The sequence below is a fragment of the Apodemus sylvaticus genome, chromosome 2, assembly GCF_947179515.1.
Source record: "Apodemus sylvaticus chromosome 2, mApoSyl1.1, whole genome shotgun sequence".
Taxonomy (NCBI): Eukaryota; Metazoa; Chordata; class Mammalia; order Rodentia; family Muridae; genus Apodemus; species Apodemus sylvaticus.
In genome coordinates, this window is record NC_067473.1 from 128,913,306 (window position 1) to 128,934,299 (window position 20,994).

Genomic DNA, 20,994 nt, shown 5'->3' on the forward strand with positions numbered 1-20,994 from the left:
TCAGTGTAGACGTCTTAGGATAATCATTTAGTTTATTATCTCTTGATAGTGAAAATACACAGAAGAGTTGCAAGTTTGTAAAGAATGTCTTCAAGATAGCCGAAAGTCAAAATTAATGATCATTGGGTAGCTTTTAAACAATTCTATGTTTGTATTATGTATGTCTGCACCTGCATTCAGCTGTCAGAAGACAGCTTTCAGTAGTTAATAGTTCCCTTCTATGTTTGTATTATGTATGTCTGCACCTGCATTCAGCTGTCAGAAGATAGCTTTCAATAGTTAATAGTTCCCTTCTTCCATCATGTGTGTCCTGAGGATCAATTGCAGGTTGCCATGTTTGCGAATAAGCACATTTACTGACTGAGCCATTTTGCTTGCCCCTAGTGTATACAAATTGCAAGTCATTTTTTTTTCTTACTTTTGACCTTGCAACACCATCTCACACAGGTTTCCTAATCTCTTCTTTCATAGATGAGGAAACTAAGGCTTCTAGGAATCAAGTGGACATGTCTAAGATTGCACAGGATTTCTTAGAAGAACTAGGAATTTCTATCATCATAAAATGCCACCCTTAACACGGATGTCTCGAAGCACTCGTTGCTGTTTTATACAAAATGACGAGTCCTGCTGGAACTAACCAGAAGACAGGTCTGGACGTACAAATGAGCTAAAGTTCAGTCATTTAATACATCACCTAGCCGACTGCCTTGAAACTGCACAGGCTTGCAGAGTTAGGACGATCTCATTTGAACTCCCAGCCAACTGAGAAATTGAAAGCAGACGGTGGTGAAGCTGTTTGGTAACTTGGTGCCTTTTAAAATTAACTGAATCCGTCAAGTACTGCTTTAGATTAGAGGTGACTAATTGGATAAATGGAAAGGAGCCTTTCAACTGATGAAGTTTTGTGGGAGCCCAGCCTGAATTCCAGAAAAGGAACGCACAAGAACAACTCCTCCAATAACGCTTTCATTATAAAAGTGAAGTTTCCAACACTCTGTTCCAATAGAGGACAAAATGATGTGTTGCTCTAGCCCAGAAGAGCTCGAGTACGAATAGAAAGCCTTTTTATTTTTAAAATGAGCTTTAACTCTGACCAAAACTTTCTAGTGCCAAAACCCCTTAGAGTTTTATTTTTTTAAATGAACGCTCGGCGTGTTCTCACAGATGTCTAAACCAGGAGGGACAATAGAAGCCTAGGCTGAGTCCGTTCTTATTAATATTAAACAGCCAGGTCAGTATCCTTGAGGCAAACGGGAGACACACGGAGAGGAGCTGCTGACATTGACAAGGAATCCAAACAGGACTTGCACTATCGGTGTACACCACGTTGCCGCTCCCCGGCTTGGCCTTCTGGGAGTTGTAGTTTTGACGGAAGCTGAGAGATCCTGGAGAGCTGGTATGCTCAGCCCAGGCGGAACCACAAATCCCAGGGCGCACCGGGCTCGGCCCCTCCCGCTCTGGTGTGAGAGTAAACTCACCGCGCCGGGGCGGGCGGCCGGCTAGCGGGCTGAGTGGGGCACTGCGCGGGGCGCGCGGCTTGGGGTACCCGAGGCCCCCCATCTTTGTCAGGTGTTCGGGTTCTGGTCCAAGTCCCAAGCAGTGGAAGGCGGGCAAACGGGAGTCATGCAGTCCGAATCAGGAATCGTGGCGGATTTCGAAGTCGGGGAGGAGTTTCACGAAGAACCCAAAACCTATTACGAACTCAAAAGTCAACCTCTGAAGAGCAGGTGAGTGGTGACAGCTGGAGGGGGGCGCGGCAGGAAGCCCGTGGGCCCCGCGCCCGCTAACCTGGGAGGAGAACAGCCAGACTGGATAGCACTGGGACAAGGACCCCGTGCCCTTGCCTTGGGGTACAGGGCGACCTGGCCCCTGGCATTTAGGGTCCCGCTCACGAATGACATGCTCGCATCCCAGGGCATCTGACAATGGCACTTTGGGGACACCGCGAGTCTCTTGGGATGGCTCATCCAGGCATAGGGACCCTTGGCTGCAGATGCCAGCTGCTGAGCTGGATGGGGGCTGGGGCGGTACCCGGCGTGAGGAGGAGCACCGGACAGGGACGGTGATCTGGTGCTACCAAGAGGAATGTTTCTGAAGATCCTAGTAGGCTGAGGGGCTTAGAGAAGGAGAGTTTGGGGTGGATGGAGATCTGATGCTCCAGGACAGCAATGAACTGGCCTGGAGGTCTTCCCTTGTAGTCCAGCCCCTCTGGGAGATACTACTCAGAGAGGCCTCTAGGTGAAGTTCACCTGGGCTTCACCTTCCACCTGCCACAGGACAGCACGGGGTGGGGGGGGAGGGGGGGAGGAGGTGATGGGGGGGCGCAGGTTTTGGGTGGGCGTGTCTCCCTAGCTGGGCAAGCTCTCTAGAATGGAAGTCCTTGCAAATGCAATAAGAAAAGAAGGAAGGAAGAAAGGGAGGAAAGAAGGGAGGGACAGAGGGAGGAAGGAAGGAAGGAAGGAAGGGAGGAAGGAAGGAAGGAAGGAAGGAAGGAAGGAAGGAAGGAAGGAAGGAAGGAAGGAAGCTACCTTAGAGGCCTGTGGTAGTTGGGAATGATAGCTTGGCACCTACACACATTTAATTTTCCAGGTACTTCAAGAACTTTGGGCTTGGAGTGGAGATGCTCTCTAGTCTGGCGCCTCCCAACTCTTGGTACATCTGCAGTGTCCTTATCCCTCCCATCACCTTCCATTGCTACTTGCCTGGCAGAATTGGTTATTACTCTCTTTGGTCACTCTGGACCCTTGAAGCGTTTCTTATGTGTAGTGTTTACAGAGAACAGGGATAGTCACTGGAATACGTGACTTTATTTCCACCCTTTCAGTTGTGAGATGATGTAAGGCTAACACTGGAAGCATCATCACCTGGTGCCTCAATTGTCTAGGGTCTAGATGAGTAAGGTCCCCACCCCCATTCCCCACCCCGCAGAGGGGCAGAGGGCCTCATCTTCAGGGGCCAGGGAAGCAGACTTGAGGAGTGGGTGGAATCCTTGCTTTTGGGGAGGAGGAGGCTGGGTCATAACTCTGCTGGAAAGGGGAGCCAGGCTACTTTCCTTCAGGGCTGGGGCAGGACCTTGAGTCCAGTAATGAGAACGAACTCTGGGAAGAGCAGAATCCCTGGCTCCCTTGCTAAGGCGGGCTTTTTGCACATGCTCGTGGCAGAGTGGAAGGAAATGTGTTAGGCATCAAGATGCATCAACTCAGCCTTTTCCTCGTGGCATCTTTTCATAATGGCTATTTGTATGTGAACGTAGATGGGGTGTATTGGGTACTGCGAGTGACACTGTAAGGCTCATTGTTGGTTGTGTGCATTGGGGCTTTATCTGCATGTGGCTGAAGGGACCAGTGTCTTACTGAGCAGTCCCTGCTTTTGCTTCTATAAGCAAATGCTTACAAGGCCAGAATGAGGGGGAGTGTGTGTGTGTGTGTGTGTGTGTGTGTGTGTGTATGTGTGTGTGTGTGTGTTGCTGAAAGAATGAATTAACTGGGCTCTTTGGATCATTTTGATGTTGGCTGATACATTAAATGAGTTTGAAGGAGTGAGGAAAGTACCTTTGGGGAAAACCAATGAGTGCCCTGACACTCATGTAGAAGGATTTGGTTCTATTCTTTTTCACAGTCAGCAAGAATGGCGCACAAGAGCACGTGTCCTCTGTAGCCAGCTAGCTAGCACAGGGAAGGAAAAATGTGGGGATGTGGGCATAAGCGGCTTCACACATGGGTACGAGCAGCAGGTGCCAGGTAGAATGGAATAGACATACACTCTTTGAAATAAACCCGTTAAATAAAATCTGTGAATGCGTTTCTGGAGTGAGTGACATTTCCTTATACTACTGACAGTTGTCCTAATGGTATGTATCATCATTGACATCTGTTGTGTGACGTTAAATGTGGTTCAGGGCCTTCTCATTGATTATAGTTTGAAGTCTTTGCTGGGGCACCCCTAAAGTTCTGGCTAGGAAAAAGTTGTAATGAAAATTTGCAGATTCTTGTAACAAGGACATCTATCCATTGTACTGGCTCCAGCAGCAGTTCTCAACCTGTGGGTCCTGACCCACTTGGAGGGGTCAAATGTCAGATATCCTACATAATCGGATATTTACATTTATGGCTCATGACAGTAGCAAAATTACAGTTATGAAATAGCAACAAAAATATTTTTATGGCTGGGGGTCACCAGAACATGAGGAACTATATCAAAGGGTTCCAGCATTAGGAAGTTGAAAACCACTGGTCTAGATTGTTTCAGAATTCACCCATTTCTTGCCTATTTCTCTGCTGTATTTGACCAAGTCAGTGTCAGTTTTTGCCTGAGTTATTGCAGCAGTCTCTTAACATTCTCAGTCTTGGCCCTTTTTAGTACATTTTAAATTTAGCGCCACAGTATTCTTATTTAACTGATTTTTTTTTTTAGGACTGAGACCTGACTCAGTCAGTAATGTGCTTGCCAGACAAGTATGAAGGCCTGAGTTCTTTTCTAGGAGGAGCCCACATGAAGAAGGCGGGAATGGTGCTTGGCAGTTGTAATCCCAGCACTGGGGAGGGGAAGATGAGCTTGTGGCAAGCCAACCTATCTGAATTGAAAAGTTACAGATAAAAGGACAGACTCTCAAACAACCAAGTGAGGAGTGACTGAGGGAGACACCTGAGGTTGATCTCTAGTCTTCACATGCATGCACATACACATAGACACACACTTCTGTACACAGTGTACCTGTGCATACATCTGAATATGTATACACACATACATACACACAAACCCCAAATCAGAGAACAAACCCCTCTGGAGACCCTCAGTCACCACCGTGGGAGGGAGTTGTGCATAGCCTTTAGCAGGTAGATTCCAGGGATGTGCTAGTTACTCTACACTACACAGGACAGCTTCTACAGCAAAGAATTGCCTGGGTCCTGTGCTAAAACTCAAGTTAGATCATGCTGTCCTCTCCAGTCAAAGCCCTCTACAGCTCTCCTCCTTCTTCTTTCTTTTCAGTCCTTCAAATGGCACAAGACAGCGTATGTGTCAGAATGCCCTTCAGCTCTGACCTTCTTATCTCTTGCTGCTTATCATGCTAAGAGCCCAGGCTCTTCTACCTTTGGATATCCATCCATTGTGCCTGCCTCTGCTTGGAGCACTTTTTGCCCAGACAGCCACAACTGTAGTACTCACTACCCCACCAACTCCTAATCTTCCTTCCTTCCTTCCTTTCTCTTTTTCTTTCTTTTTGGTTTTTTTCAAGACACGGTTTCTCTGTGTAACCCTGGCTGTCCTGGAACTCACTCTCTAGACCAGGCTGGCCTCAAACTCAGAAATCCACCTGCCTCTGCCTCCCAAGTGCTGGGATTAAAGGCATGTGCCACCACCACCCGGCTCCTAATCTTCCTTTCAATGTGCCCTTAATTCTTATCATATGGATAGTGTGGCCTTCTGTGACCATGTGTTCATAATTACTCTCCCTCCAAACTCTCAGTCTTCCCTATCCAGCTGTGTTTTTTCACAGCATTAATGTTGTAATTTATAGTGTAATTTGAATATATACACACTTATATATACATGCACGCACGCGCACAGGCACACATGTATATTATCAGACTTCAGGGCTCCAAGGTGGTAAGGATTTCTCTCTGTCTTGTTAACTGTGAAGTCCCCAGAGCTTAGGACACTCAGTCACAGGGCTCTTGATATTTTGAGATAGATGATTCTTTACTGTAAAGGGCTGTCTAATGTATAGGATAATGTCTGGTAGGACATATTTGTTGGACACACATGGCACTCTCCTTCAGTCGGCCACAAAGGCTTGCTTTTTGTTTTTGTAGTCACTATTGTGTTCCTTTTAAAATAAATTCCCAGCAGGCTTTCTTCAAGGATAAGTTTCCATATTCTTCCCTGCCGCTCAACCCAGATATTCACATATTTCAAATATGCTGCTGAACCTAGATTCTGTGAGCCTCATCTTGATTAGACTGACCAGTAAAGTGTCGTAGAAAGAGACCCAGCAGAACAGACCCTCATGATGAATGGTGTTTTTCTGGGAATGAGTTCTCCACAGTGGGTCACGGAGGAAACAATCACAGTGGACCCAGGTTTACACACTGCCAAGTCACACCAGGGAAAGGCAGAGTTGTTCTTGAGCTCTGGGGGCAAGTGGGCTGTTGGTCTTTTGGACACAGCGGTGTGGCCTGTGGTTCTGATGGGTTTGCTCTGCAGAAGCCTAAGGCTTTGTAGTTGCTGATGCTCTTTTCCTGGGCAGGCTTAGGAACCGGTTTCATTGGGCCCTGGTTTCCGCCTACAAATTTTACTGCTGTTTCAGACAGTATTAAATTTCCTGCAGATTAGAAATGTGAATGTGAGCGAGTGCTAAGTTAATCATGGCAAGATGGGATGCTACAGCAGTGCCAGGTGTGGGTTCAAAGAGAGATGTGTGGACTTTGCATAAGCTTGTGGGATAAAGAGAAAGATGGGCTGTCCTGTCCCACACATGTCACAAGCACACTGGCTTTTGTGGTATTTGATAAAATAATAACCTGTGCTTAGCAAAACAAAACTGTTAAGGCAATCTCAATCTTTCCCTTTCCCCTCTCTTCCTCTTCTCTCTCTTCCCCCATCCCTCCCTCCCTCTCCTTCTCCTTCCCAACTCTGGTTTGTTTGTTTCTGGACATTTTCTAGATGTTTTCATTTCTGGATTTTTCTTTTCCGATCTGTCAGGGCACCGTTGGCGTGAAGACTGAATGCCTTGCTCTGTCGTTGTGGGTTTTTTTGGGGGGGGGGGCTAACTATCTGGGTGACCTTGGTCAGGCCTGGTGATCTCTAAACTTAGTTTCCTCATGGAGCAAATAGGAGCCTTCTTCCTGGAGAAAGAAAATTAACAGTGACATTAACTTTGGGTTGGTGCTGGCACACGGTCGAGCGTCATTCAGCAAACATGAGTAGATGTGGTTCTTCTTCCTTAGTGGGCTCTGACATTCTGGAATGTGTTTGTAGTTAATAGAGGGTGGCTCACTTCTCCAAGGCAAGTGCTGTTATGTAATAAAACTTCCTCAATCTTACAAATTCTGTTTTACTTTCCTTCTAACAAAGTGTTCAGTTGTTTTTACATTTTACATTTTTGATCCATCTGATAACAGTTTATGTAGGTTAAAAACCGAGAGAGGGGGCATCAGCACACACATAAAAATCCATAATCAGCATGTGTTTTTAAAGTTTGAGCACACCAAAATTAATACAGTAAAGATGGCTAATGGAGACTTAGTATGTGTCATGGGCCAATCTGTTCAGAGGATTTTTACAGGAAGAAGATATACTTAATGTCAGGCTTATGAGATGGCTCAGGCTAAGGCTCACAACCAAAAGACAAGATATGTTTAATCTTCCAAAAACCCAAAGAGGTGCTAAGAACTAAGAACAATGGTGTTACTAATTATGTTGTTAAAATTATCTAGTCCTGACGATATGCCAGATACTCTACTGAACATATAACTTGTGTCGACTCCACTAATTCTCAGGTCCGCCTCAGGCATCTGCATTTTTATTTTCCACTTATTTTCTACCAAGGGAAACTGAGGCATACCAAGCACTAAATAGACTCTGATTTAAACAGAGGTGGTCGTGTTGAACCCCTAGACTTTTGTCAGTTAGCATGTGCTATCCTGTACAAGGTAGTGTGCATGATTATGCAGACTCTAAAGTTGCAGCCAAAATGCCCAGTAGGGTGAGGCTTAGCACACATGTCCCATGCAGTGACCACACAAGGCAGAGTGTGACCTGCTGTGGGTATCAGCAATGCGGATTTATTAGAGGAACTGGTATGGTGTGGGGCAGTGGCTCTATGAGTGAATGAGGGAATTTGAGTTTGACCTTCAAAGTGAAGCAATATTCAAACAGCCGAAAAGACATGAGATAGCCTGAGGGGATTGCTCCTCAGTGCTAGCAAAGGGTGGGTGCAGGTGGGCAGGTTTAGGGAACCATGCTGGTGTTTGGATCATGGCTTGGGTATTTAGCAAGCACATCTGGCTTCAAGATACCTACTCGCATGGAATCTCAATTAACTTACCTATAGATGGGACCAATAGGTCTTATCTTCTTGAAACCCGTGTAAGTTTTAAAACAGAGGCAAAAAGATGCATATATGCTTAGTGTAGCCCATAGTATAGCCTGTAGTACCTTTGATAAATGATAGGAGCTTTCTTTTCTGGGAAAATTATACCATAGCATTGTCTCCCTCTCTTGCCAATAACTTAGCTCTTATAGAACCAGAAGCAAAATAGACAAGACTGAGATGCCTCAACCTGGCAGATGTTCCAGCCTCATTATGCAGATGAGCTTTGTGTATGATTAGACAGAACACTTGATTAAAGTGGGAGTCTAAGTGTTGGTTTTGCCTGTTATTGGAGATTTCCTCTTCCCGAGTGCTGCTATTTATAGAGTTTCTTTAAGTGTGTGTACATTTAATTTCCTTTGAGGTCTGCAGTGCAGTTTGCACAAGCTGATGTCTAGATCTGCTCCAGTTGTGCAAGAAGTGGAAAATATCCTTTTTTTAGAACAGGTCACATGTGCTTACTGTCAGGGATAGGACCTCAGTGTAAAAAAATGTATCTTGGGACAAATCAAAGTTACTAAATTTCTCTCTCCAACTGCTTTGTTTCAGAACTGGTAGTATTAGGATAAATAACAGGATAAAAAAAATCCTTGGTTACTATTCTTTTTTTGGTCAGCTGTCAAGGACAACAAGAAAGAGTCTCATTTGTTTTTGTGTGTGTGCTTATGTGCGTAGCAAGCATAAAATGTGCTGTACTGTTAGGTTCTTCTAATTGAAGAAAATCATAAAAACATGTTTAGCCATTCTCCAAGTGTGGATTGTTTGGAGGAAATTATCAAGAAGGCAAATCAGAGACAATAACTGTTAATCGCAAGCTTTCAGTATTAGAACACAGTGAGTTTAAGGTTTGTCTAGAGAGTTTTCTGTGTCTTAATACTGTGTGGCTGGAGGAGCAAAGTTACACCAAGACACAAAGTCTGTACCTGTGCTGAGACTATAGGGCTAGGCTCTCCACTATAATTTCTCCTCTCTGCTTCTGGGGCCAGCATTTCCCAAGGCTCACTTTGGCTTTTTATCACCAGTAAGTCCATTTCTCCAGGTTGCTTCATAAACACAAGTCCCTTGATTCTTTGTCCAGTGTTTTCTTCTGTGTTGAGTCAAGCACGTTGTGGAGGATGAAGGGGTTATCCCTGCAGTTATTTACATGAAACCCTTGTCCTGAGATTCCAGCAACGAGTCTCCTTTCCTTCCTCATCACTGCTGGGTACTTCTCAAGTGTTAAGTGCTGGGGTCCCAACCCATAGGCACAACAGATGTAGCATTGTTAATGGTTTTTCTTTTGGAGCTGGAAGTATAGTAGACTGGGTCAGGGTGGGCTGACCAGCGGAGCTCTGGGGGAGGGGAATAAAATGCTTGGTGAGAAAAGAGTCATAGGGCTGTAAGTCCTGCCTCAGCTTCATGAGGACCCTCTTGTGGTCCCCTAAGTCCCGGCCCCTATCAGTTACTCAGTCACATCAAGCAGAAGAAACATAGTTCTGGAGCCCAAAGGACTTGGTTGTGTTTGTTTTTCTTATCCATCCCCCCATTCCTTTCTCCCCCTTTACACCAGTTATTTATTAAGCATTTCTACTCTGTTGGGGCTCTTGCTGGCTGCAGGGGATGAAATGTAAATTAGACAGCTAGGGATTTTACTAGCACTGTGCTTCCCCTCTTGGAAGTAGGGACCTTTAAGTTAATAATGAACCAAAGAGTTGAACAAGGCAAGTTTTGGTACCTGCGGTGAAAATTAAGTGGAGTGTTATTGGTAGAGTGTAACTGAGAATGAAGCAGCCTTTGTGGGGTCCCATAGGCAGGGAAGGCACCATGAAAGAAGTGCTTTTGAAGTAAGATCTGGCATAATGAATGGAGAAAGCCTGACATAAAGGTGCTACCACTCTGTGACTTTGACCAAGTTACTTAACCTCTCTGAACTTCATGTTTTTTCTTGAGTAAAACAACTGCTTTGCAATGTTTCTACAAAACTAAAAGGTATGTTTAAAAAGCAGCTACCATCAGGATGGCGGTAAATAGAACTCTCCCTGGATGCCTCCTTAGGACTGATTGAAGGTAAGATGTAAAAGCAGATGGACAATAGACATGAATCTGTGTTGTGAGTATTTATAGCTTGGTTTTGAGGTTTTTTTTTTCTTAGTATTGGATGAGTCAAGTTTCATGCTTGTCTTTATAAAATTAACCTCCGACTAAGATTGGAGATGGGTCTTGCTTTTTATTATTTTTGATTTCCTTCAGAATGGTCTGGTTCTGTGTGTTTTCCCCCCTTGTCTGCACTGAAGTCACATCTGACACTGCCTAGCCTAGGAATGGACTTTTGGCTGGACCAGGGGTTACATTTTTTGGGTGTAAAGGTAAGGCCTGAGGAAATGAGGATTCGGCAGCAAATTTTATAAAACCTGCCTGTCCTTCTGACTCCCAGCTGTGAGCCTCAGCACCAGATCATGCCTCCAGACGTGAAGCAGTGGGGTTGGTGCAGAAGAGAAAAGAAGCTGACTTCCCACGCGTTTCCCAGCTCTTGCCCACTGAAGTCCAGAGACTGGTAGCTCTTAACGTGGCCTCTTTAAAAACAATATTTTTCAAAAATCATTTGGACTTCAATAGCTGTGCTCTTTCATTCACACATACACTCGGAATGGCAGCTTTTAAAAGGAAAGATCCTGCATCATGAGAAAGCAAATATTTTCAATCTAAATCAGTGAGTTCAGCTCTAGAGGAAGGCACTGATAGAGTCTGGTTCTTCTATAAGAAGCTGTGGCTCATTGAGCAATTTCAGGAAGACTTGTGTGGGCTTCGCCTTCCCCTACCCTGCCCCTTCCCCAGTGTGAGTCACTTGCTGAATCATCCACACACATTCCCTCACTTTCCATCTGATCAAGGACATCATTGGAAAACATGGTTTCCTGCCCTATTGGAAAAATGCACAGCGTATATTTGCAGACTGTATATGTTCATCAGGAAAAGTGTGGCTTGTCTGGAAGAAGCTATAAAGCAGAGATCTATTTGATGTAATGGCTGGGGTTATCTATGAACTTACAAACTAACAGACTCATTTTACTGCCCTTTTACATGAAGAATCACAAACATGGCTTTCTTATCTAACTCAGGCACCAAAACCATCCAAGAAAAGTCTGACAGAGGACCTAGGTGACATGTGGCCCCCATTGTTCTTTAGGCATGCATGACCAAGGTCTCTCCAAACTAGCAGAGACAGCACTCTACAGTTAAGTTGCTCGAGTCTCAGCTACCTTTATCTTTCAGTTTTCAGCAAATGTGAAATGAATTACACTGGTACCAGCTTTTCCCTGGCATTGGTCAGTAGAACCCTTTGCAGCCAAACCAATTCATAATGCATTTGGCTGAGAATGACTGAGAACAATTATGATAATATGACCAGTTAGTTAAGAGTCCTTTACTTACAAAGGAATAGGGTGACTTCAGCAGTGCACTCTTGAAAAGTCTGTTTTTAAAGTAAGCATTTACAATAGCCTGGGTGAAGCAAGCCCAACAACCATGAGCAGCTGGTGCAGTTCCTTGTGACATGCATGTCTGCCCATTTGCTGCGAGGAAACACACGTGGAGAGTAATTTGAGAGGTTGGCCACTGACGGCAGTGTCCCGGACAGTCAGACTGCAGACTTTTTGGAACCACACCTTGCATCATTCATCATAGCATGGTAATTTCCCCTTGTCATTCCACTAATAATATTTTGTCTAGGTAAATGCTGGGTGAGCAAATGGGGAATGGCAGGAGCTTGGAATGCAGCCCCAGGGATGCGGATTATAGGTAGAAGCTTTGCTTCTATTGAGTTGGAAGTGAATGAGAGCGCTGATTGGGTTTGCTTGGTCATCACAGCAAAGTCACTGAAATGCACAATTTAAAGGAAGCTGAGTGACAAAAACAATTAGTTGAGTTTTTGCAGCAATGGGGGCCCCCGGGAGGCACAGGGAAGGGGAGGTTCAGTGATACTCTACGGTACTCCATTGGCTTTGGAGAGTCTTTCCCTTGTAACCCCTCTTTGTCTCTCCTGATCCCACACACCTGACATCATTCCAGTTCGTTTTCCCTGGTGGCCAGCATCTCTTCCCTTACTTACTTCTTCTGTTGGACAATCTCTTTTCACCTGTGAACAATCTCTTTCCCATATTCAGTCCCTCTCACATGGTCAGCCCTTAGAGTTGAATTTCATGATCAATGCCTGGTCCCATGTCCTTAGTTTCAGAGATGTGCTGGCTAGTGAACCCTAAGTGGACCCCAAGATCTCCATGGGTACTGCCATATCATTTCTGTAGCTCTGGTAAAGAATGCTCTAGAGAGAATTACCCTCCTTCCTCAGCTAAACAAACAGGTAATGGTTTTTATCAGTGATCATTGATTATCTTGGATCTGACAATACATCAACACTCCATAATTTTTATTTTAATTTCTGAAACAGCAATCCAAGAATAATATAACATAGAGGTGAGAGATTGATGGGAATGTACTTAAACAGTGATTTTTTTTAGTAAGTGTGCATCAGTCAAGTAGACCACACTCTGGGGGGGGCAGGGCACCTGGGTTGCTCCACCCTGCTTTCTGATCTAGTAGCCCAGGATAGGGTTGGAGAAGTCACATTTCTAAACAAGTTTGTAACTGTTGCTCTGGTGAGGCCTTGGGGTAGAGGTCACACTTTGAAAACCATGAACCAGAGGTAGAGGGTAACCTTTTTCAATGAACTTGAAATAGAAAACTTGCAAAGATTTTGGTTCTAAATAATGTATAATGACATGGTTGACCTCTGTCAGGTGACAGAACATTCAAATTAATCATGTTTAAGTAGAAAAGGAAACTGTTGGTTACATGGCACAAAAGTCCAGGGTTATGGATGACAGGTCTACCCAAGAGTGGGACTTTCCGAATGACTTGAAGTTCACCTATCTTTACTCCCCTAAGGACTGGCTCCAATCTTGAAATGGGGGGGTAGTTTCTTCCCAGCTCTGCGAGGGTGGAACTGGAAGCAGTCCGAAGTCACTTGACTGAGAGATTGGGTTGAGAAACAGGGTGATGGTGGTTTGGGGCACGTCCACATGACCGAATTGTTTTCCACAAAACTTCTGCTGAATAAAACGTGAAATACGACTTTCAGCCTGTTTTCCCATCTCTAATGAATTCCAGACAGTTTGTAGAGTGTGGGAGTTTCCAAAACAGAGAGGTGGAATGACTGGGCTCAGCCAGTGTCCTTTCTATGGCATACAAGGAAGCCCTGACATTGCAGACGCTTCCTCTTTGTTCTAAACCTCAGCACACTGCTCATTCCTCCTATTGGGGGTTGAGGCTGGGGGTGGGGCTGTAAAGAAGGAAGGACAGGGCCAGTGTTGGGTCAGACAACTTAAGTTCCTAAGAAAGTTCCAGACTCTGAATTTACCAGAAATGTAACCTGTGCCTGTGTTTAATCCACTTAGACCCAAATGTTTTGGATTATGTGTTTTTGCTGTTGTTGCCAAATGAACTTCTCCAGAGAAAGAACCCTCATCTGCTCTGACTATAAACTGGTTAAGAGTTTTCACCATCAGTCCAGGAAGTCTAAATTTAGGAAAAGGTAGACTTGAACTTAAGTCTCAATTTTGCAACCCATTAGCTTAGTATCCTGAGCGTAGTATGACAGGGGTAGAGATAGGAGCTCCAGCTTCAGTGCAAAACTGAGAGGAGCAAGAATTTAGACTCCAGAAAACCAAACAACCCTATTAAAAAATGGGGTACAGAGTTAAACAAAGAATTCTCACCTGAAGAACTTCGGATGGTGGAGAAGCATCTTAAAAAAATGCTCAACTTCATTAGTCATTAGGGAAATGCAAATCCAAACAACCCTGAGATTTCATCTTACACCAGTCAGAATGGCTAAGATTAAAAATTCAGGAGACAGCAGGTGTTGGAGAGGGTGTGGAGAAAGAGGAACACTCCTCCACTGCTGGTGGGGTTGCAAATTGGTACAACCACTCTGGAAATCAGTCTGGCGGTTCCTCAGAAAACTGGGCACCTCACTTCCAGAAGATCCTGCTATACCACCCCTGGGCATATACCCAGAGGATTCCCCACCATGTAATAAGGATACATGCTCTACTATGTTCATAGCAGCCCTATTTATAATTGCCAGAGGCTGGAAAGAACCCAGGTATCCCTCAACAGAAGAGTAGATGCAAAAAATGTGGTATATCTATACAATGGAGTACTATTCAGCCATTAGAAACAATGAATTTATGAAATTCTTAGGCAAATGGATGGAGCTAGAGAACATTATACTAAGTGAGGTAACCCAGACTCAAAAGGTGAATCATGGTATGCACTCACTAATAAGTGGATATTAACCTAGAAAACTGGAATACCCAAAACATAATCTACTCATCAAATGAGGTACAAGAAGAAAGGAGGAGTGGCCCCTTGTTCTGGAAAGACTCAGTGAAGTAGTATTCAGCAAAACCAGAACGGGGAAGTGGGAAGGGGTGGGTGGGAGGACAGGGGGAGAGAAGGGGGCTTACGGGACTTTCGGGGAGTGGGGGGCTAGAAAAGGGGAAATCATTTGAAATGTAAATAAAAAATTATATCGAATAAAAAAAAAGAAATGGGTAACAACACAGCATGAAGTTATAGGGTAAATTGTGAATTAACAGATTTGTAGGTTGTGGGGACATAGTTCAGCCAGTAAATGCTTGCGGCTTAAGTGTGAGGATCTGAGTTTGGTCCCCAGAACCTATGTAAAAATTAGGGTGTGGTGGTGTGTGTTTGTAACTGAGCCTTAGAAGATAGAGATAGGTGGATCCAGGCATTTGTGTGCTAGAGGGCTCGGTCTACTTAGTAAGCTGCGGGCCAAAGAGCACCCCCCCACCCACCCTACCCCCAATAAGTAGATGGCACCTGAGGGATCACAGTCCGGCCTCCACATGCACTTGTACACATGTGCATACATATTCCTCCACACATACATATCTGTATACAAATGAACTTTCTCATATACACATGTAGAAATGTAAAGAAAAATGTGAGTGTAGTGGTGTGCCCAAATCCTGGCTATTAGTCCCTCCTGGTTTCCTTCACACGTATCATCAGTTAGGTTTTTAACTTGAAATGACTTTTCAGTTTTGATACCACAATAGGGAAGGAATGACCAAGGTCAGTCAAGAAGAGAAATCGGTCCACAGAAAAGGCCCTACACAAGGCCAAGTTGTATAATCAGCATTAGGAGCTTTGAGAGTTGAGCCAGGTCAAATAGTGGGGAATGGCGGGATGCCTCAGAGGGAGATATTTAAGGCAGGCACGAGCTATTTACATACAAGGCGTTGTTACCCTTTGTCGCCAGCAAGCAGTCTTTGTCTTTATCAACATGTTTCCTTTCATCATAATTACAGAGCATGGCTGGGTGGAGAACGCACAAGAAGAGGCACTAATTGGAGTTGTGCAATATCATGGAAGCTCAGTGCTCTGCTGTTGTCTGCATAGACTCCTGCTGTTGCTAACTGTCCCTATCCACTCTTGTCCATGATGAGTTCCTGCTCTCTGGTCACACATGTTAAAACCATCGTCTTTTTCCGTAGTCATATTTATCCATTATCAATCAGTAGACTTCATATGCCCAAACCTAAGGATCTTTTTATCTTCCTATGTGCCTTAGGAGATTAGAAACTTGAGTTTCAAATATCCCTGTCCTACACAGGTATGGTTGTATTTCTTGACCATCACAATTGCTCTCTCCTGAAAGTGAAGGTTAACCTAGTCTTTAGGAAATAGAAAGGAGTTAACCTGAGTAGTAACTATCTTTCTTAGGGGAACAGTTTCATTGCAGCCTAAGAGTATGCAAAAGCCTTCATCAGTTAGTAGCCAGCCATGTTCCTGGCTACCAGGATCCTCGTTTCCTTGATTTTGTGAAATAATGACATGACAACTAGAGAGAGGTTACAGCACATTCAGGCGTAGAGATGTACAGCCATGCTGCCAGAGCTCTGGAGGTTGAGGTAGGAGAATATTGAATTCTAGTCCATGTGGAGGACATAGCAAGACCCTATTTCAGAAAACCAAACCAAATCAAACAAAAACAGAACAGAAAACTTCATTGTATGCCAGATGTAACTGCTGCTAACTCCGTGCAGGTTATTGGCCATCCTTGCCCTCTACAGCAGTCTGGGCTATCTGTGCTTCCTTCCGCTCATGTCTTTGCAATGAAAATTGAGGGTCATGCAGTGAACACTGCACGGAAGTGGAGGAGACGGAAAACCATAGAAATGTTCATCTGCAGCAGCTGTTGATAAGTACCTAAGTCACAACTGGATCTTCTGTAGTTTGAACACAGCCTGAATGGTTGCTCTTCAAATGTGTATGGGTATGTGCAGCAGAACGCTGAGACCATACGAGTCCTGAATGAGTTGTAGAGGCTTTCACACTTCTTCCCTCAACTATCTGCTGTTATTATGTAGGAGCGGAAATAGATTTATCAAACACACACACACACACACACACACACACACACTGAGTTTCTACCAGGATCCTGCTCTATAACCTTAAATCCAGCATTTTTTTTTTTTTCAGAGTAGTTGCAGCCTTGCTGTGGCATTCCAACTAGTGCAGTTTTGTTTCTTAGGGAAACAATCTCAATGCTGAGTATTATAAGGACATAAGCAATGTGAGCTTTTTTTTTCTTTTAATGTTGTTGGAACAAAGATGCACAGAGCCAGAGACAGGTTTTGGGGGGTCAGAGTCAATGCATTTGGAGAATTCCTTGGCCCAGGAGAGGGTGGAGCCTGAGGAAGGCTGCTTCACTCCATTGTGTCTGATGGTTTTCTGAACCTGGACCTTCCGTGAGAAGAGTGGGTGACTACATGCAGAGTTAGGGGCTCAGAAGGCAGAGGCAGGCAGCAGTGATGGGAAAGTTGTTCTGGAAGTCGTCAGGGTAGATTCCTTTTTTTACTTGGCATAGATGGGTGGATGTTAAGAGATATGCCTCCTGCTCTGATTTGGGAGTTATTTGTAGCATCCTTGGTGTATTTATTTTGCTCTTCTAGGTGAGGGTATATCTTCCAATTATTGAACCCACTGTGCATAAGGAAATGATGATCAAGCCTGGGTGAAAACTGGTTGGCCAATGGACTTGCTGGCTAATGACTTAATTAAGAAGTGAGCCTGCTTGGTGGTTACACCACCTCCTGTAGAAATAAAATCACTTTAAATGATATTCACTGAGTGTATCCTCCTTGTACTGAGGGCAAGCCATTATACATGAAAGCCTTATTTTAAAAATAATCAAGCTCCTTGTATTTATAAATAGATTAGTGGTCACATTTTCTTTTCTTTCTTTTCTTCTCTCTTCATTCTCTCTCCCTCTCTCCCTTCCCCTCCTCTCTCTGTCTCTTTCTTTTTTTGTCACTGAGCCTGTAGGAGAACAGAGAATTTGTTAGAATTTTGGGCATGTCAAGTGCCCAGGATTCTGAGTAGTCACCAGATCTTTTTTGAATAAAGAATAACTAAAATCTGTTGGGGATGCCACTTAGTTGCTAGAGTGTGTGCTTAGCATGCATCATACACAACACTGGGTTCGAGCCCCAGCACTAGCTAAAACCAGCTGTACATCATACATCTTCAATCCCAGTTCTCCAGAGGCAGAAGCTGTAGGATCTGAAGGTCAAGGCCGTTCTTGGTATAACCTGGGATATATAAGAGTCTGTTTCCAAAACTAAAACCACAAGAAGACCCTGAACAAAATTGGATAAAGCCTTTTGGGTGTGTTCAAAGGGCTCTTCTGAGAAATTGGAGGAAATGGTTTCAGACTTTACCCTTATTAGACACCCTCCTTGTTAGACTTTTTTTCTGAGCCTACGTTTTCTCTCCTGTATAATAGGAGTAATAATAGAATTACCTTCTTGGGCCAGCAGTGCTAACATGGTATCTACAGTCCTCCGTACAGTAAATGAGTAGACAGAATTGCTGTTGCTGTTGGTGCCAAGAGGGGCAGTAAACTACAGCCAGCACTCCTTAGTTTTGGTGGTCATGTTCTATAAAATCACTAAAAACATCACATTTGTGAATATTGAATCATCCCTGGGGCAATAATGAGGTAGTTTCCTGAGAGTACCTGGTCCCAAATTTTTTTTGTTGACCAATCAATGCATAGCTTTGTTTTTTTATGTGTTTCTGTTTAAAGACAGTGTATTTTATGGATATTATTGACTTATTAACATTGACCTGACCAATACTACTGTATCCCATGTCTGAGTAATGCTTATTTTGCTACCTGTGCTATTTTCCCAGCTGGCAGCCTCCTTAGCATGTAAACAGCACAAGAAAGTCAGTGGCTCAGCCCCCGCACCTTGCCTGGATCTGTTTAAGTAGTGGGGTCACCATCACAAAAACACAAGTACACTGACAGTCTGTGAAAGGATGCTTATCTACAGTGGGCTATGAGCATGGAAAGAGGGAAGCAGGCCTACACCTCGTTTGACCTCAGCGGGAAATGTGTGCATTGGGCTGCTTGGATGCTTGGATTTCTTGCTATTCTATACATGTCTATAACTACAAGGAAGATGCAGATGTTGATATTTGTGATTATAAATTTTAATTACTAACTGAATTTGAAAATGAGGAACCCATGAATAATGAGAATCAACTTTGCTAAAAATGTTCTTCTTGAGGCTATAGTCCTACAGCTCAAAGGAAGGAGCTCAATCTTCCATTTGGCCTGTTTGCTCTAAACATGGTGGTCACTGCTAAACTGTTAATATTCTGTTTGGGTATTGCACTTTTGAGTTCGGTATAGTTCCCTTTGTTCTTTATTTAGGTAGCTGGGATATGAGAGTCCAGTCCCGGGTGGAAGGGGTGGGGAAGACAGAGAAGCTATGAGGTCTTTACCAAAGAGTCCAAGAGAAAGCAGATGGAGCCTTTCAAATGCTGGTAAAGATCGAGCTGAAGTGGCCAGGCTCAGCTTGCTCAGGGCCTGGAGCTTACAGGTAGTGATTTTGATTTCCTCGAGCATGATAAAGTTAGCAGCTGCCATTGTAGTAAACATTAGCCGAGTACTTGTTAGAAGCGCTGGGGATTCTTCTAGAAGGAGGCAGGGAGGAACTGGTTTTAGATGCACAATTTAAGAAGAACAAGAAAATAGAAAAGCCCATCACTAATAGCAATAGCAGCCTCGTCTAGCATTCATAAAGTTCTTTTTGTGGCTGGAGTCTTGGGTTGTAGTTTGTCTTGCCTTCTCTTAGGTGTTTGGGTAATATACTACTATACAAGTGTGTGTGTGTGTGTGTGTGTGTGTGTGTGTGTAGTCCTGGAGTGAGAAAGATTACCTGTGTTTTTTTCTCCTACACTATTCTGTGTTAGAAAATGAACTATCAGGACCAAATAATTGCTACCTAAGTGAATTTTAAACTCATCAAGTCATCTACTATCCACCAGGTATGATATGAGATGTTTAAGACACTTTGTATAGTATAATTCTGCCACGAGACTGGCATTTTATAGATGAAGAAATGAAGGCTTGCCTATCTTCTTTTCCTTAGCTATGTTAGGTCACTTAAAGATGACATCCAGATTTAACCCTAGACTGTCCCAACTTGGGTGCTCACCTTTTTCTCCATCATGTCTCGGAGTGAGTGCTGGAGATGCTGTGGTTCAGAGGGAGTGTCAGGTGTGATCAGGGGTGACAACTCATTGTTTTTGGAATGGAAAGAGGACTAGGTTTCTGATGAAGTAAAGACTGAGAACTCAGGGTGTGGCTGAACATCTGAATCCAAGATAAATAGATCTATGTATTAAAGGTACTCACAGCATTCCAAGATAAAAAGCCCTTTGTTTTCCAAGCTGCTTCTGAAGAAGGAAGGGGAGATAGGATGTGATTGCTCCCAGAAAGGTAGCAGAAGATAGGATGTTGGCTCCATAATCACTCTCAAGGGCATTGTGGGTAAGTTGTTGGTTTCTGCCATTACTTATTAAAGTGTTCTTTGAGTCTTGCATTCTGATGCCTTCAACAGCCTTTTAGACATACCCCAGCATTGAGTTCACCACTGGACATGTACTCCCTAACATCTTGGTGTTTTTCACTGATTTTGCTCCTCTCCCCACCCCCACCAAACTTGTTAATTGCTTTTCTTGTGTGCCTTCAAAAAGTTGTAGCCACTGTGTTCCCTTTTGGACTGTTTATCTTTGACATGCCAGAGTTCTTGAAACATCGTAATGTTGTGTAATGAGCCTAACTTCTGCCTTGACATGTGGGTGTTAAGCGCATTAGTCATTGCAAAGCATTGAGTTAAATATTTTCAATAAAAGGTTGTAATGATCTAACAGAGAGGAAGAAGCTGTAAACTGCCCAGTTGATGGCTTTAATGGGGAGCCATGTACTTAGTGGGTTTCCCCAAGCAAGTTAGGATCCATAGCTCAGATGCACAAACCTTCCTACTCTGCATAGTGGGAGAGGAGAGAGATGGACAGTTCAAAGGGACTTTATTGTCACGTGTGAAGGAAAACACCAACTGTCCAAGTTTCCAGAGCTCTTGCTCTCAAGCCCTTATCTGCCACATATCTTTAACTCCCACGGGAAATGTTAAAGCCTTCTGGGAGACATTATCAATAGGGACTCTTGGGCTGTGTCTTAAGCCTCATTAAAGGCCCTTAGCCTTGTAATAGCGATCAGTTGGTATTGGAGAGCCATCGGGGAGTTCTCCACAGCACTGTGGAAAGCTAGAGCTGAATGAAAAAAACTCCTGCACCTATCAAGTTGGTTTTATGAAGAGTTTTGGGCAGCATTACTCACTATGAAACTATGTTCCTGTTGCCCTGGTTTATCTCCACAGACATCTCTCCATGGCAGAAGGTTGACTACTTGTCTCTCCGTGTCTCTGGGCATCTGAAGATGGTTGAGGTACATTGCTTTGGTCCTTTCTGGGGAGTGTTAT

The 20,994-nt window shown here is 44.0% G+C and overlaps 1 protein-coding gene across 7 annotated transcripts in view; it reads left to right on the plus strand.

The window, feature by feature from the left end:
- Nucleotides 1-1,473: 1,473 nt before the first annotated feature.
- Mitf (melanocyte inducing transcription factor) overlaps nt 1,474-20,994 on the plus strand; it is a 216,807-nt gene continuing 197,286 nt past the window's right edge. For all 7 annotated transcript variants that reach the window (XM_052174402.1, XM_052174405.1, XM_052174407.1 and 4 more), the window contains exon 1: nt 1,474-1,727. In XM_052174402.1, the coding sequence (XP_052030362.1) occupies nt 1,624-1,727 (104 nt within the window). In that variant the 5' untranslated portion in view covers nt 1,474-1,623. The remainder of the gene's footprint in view (nt 1,728-20,994) is intronic.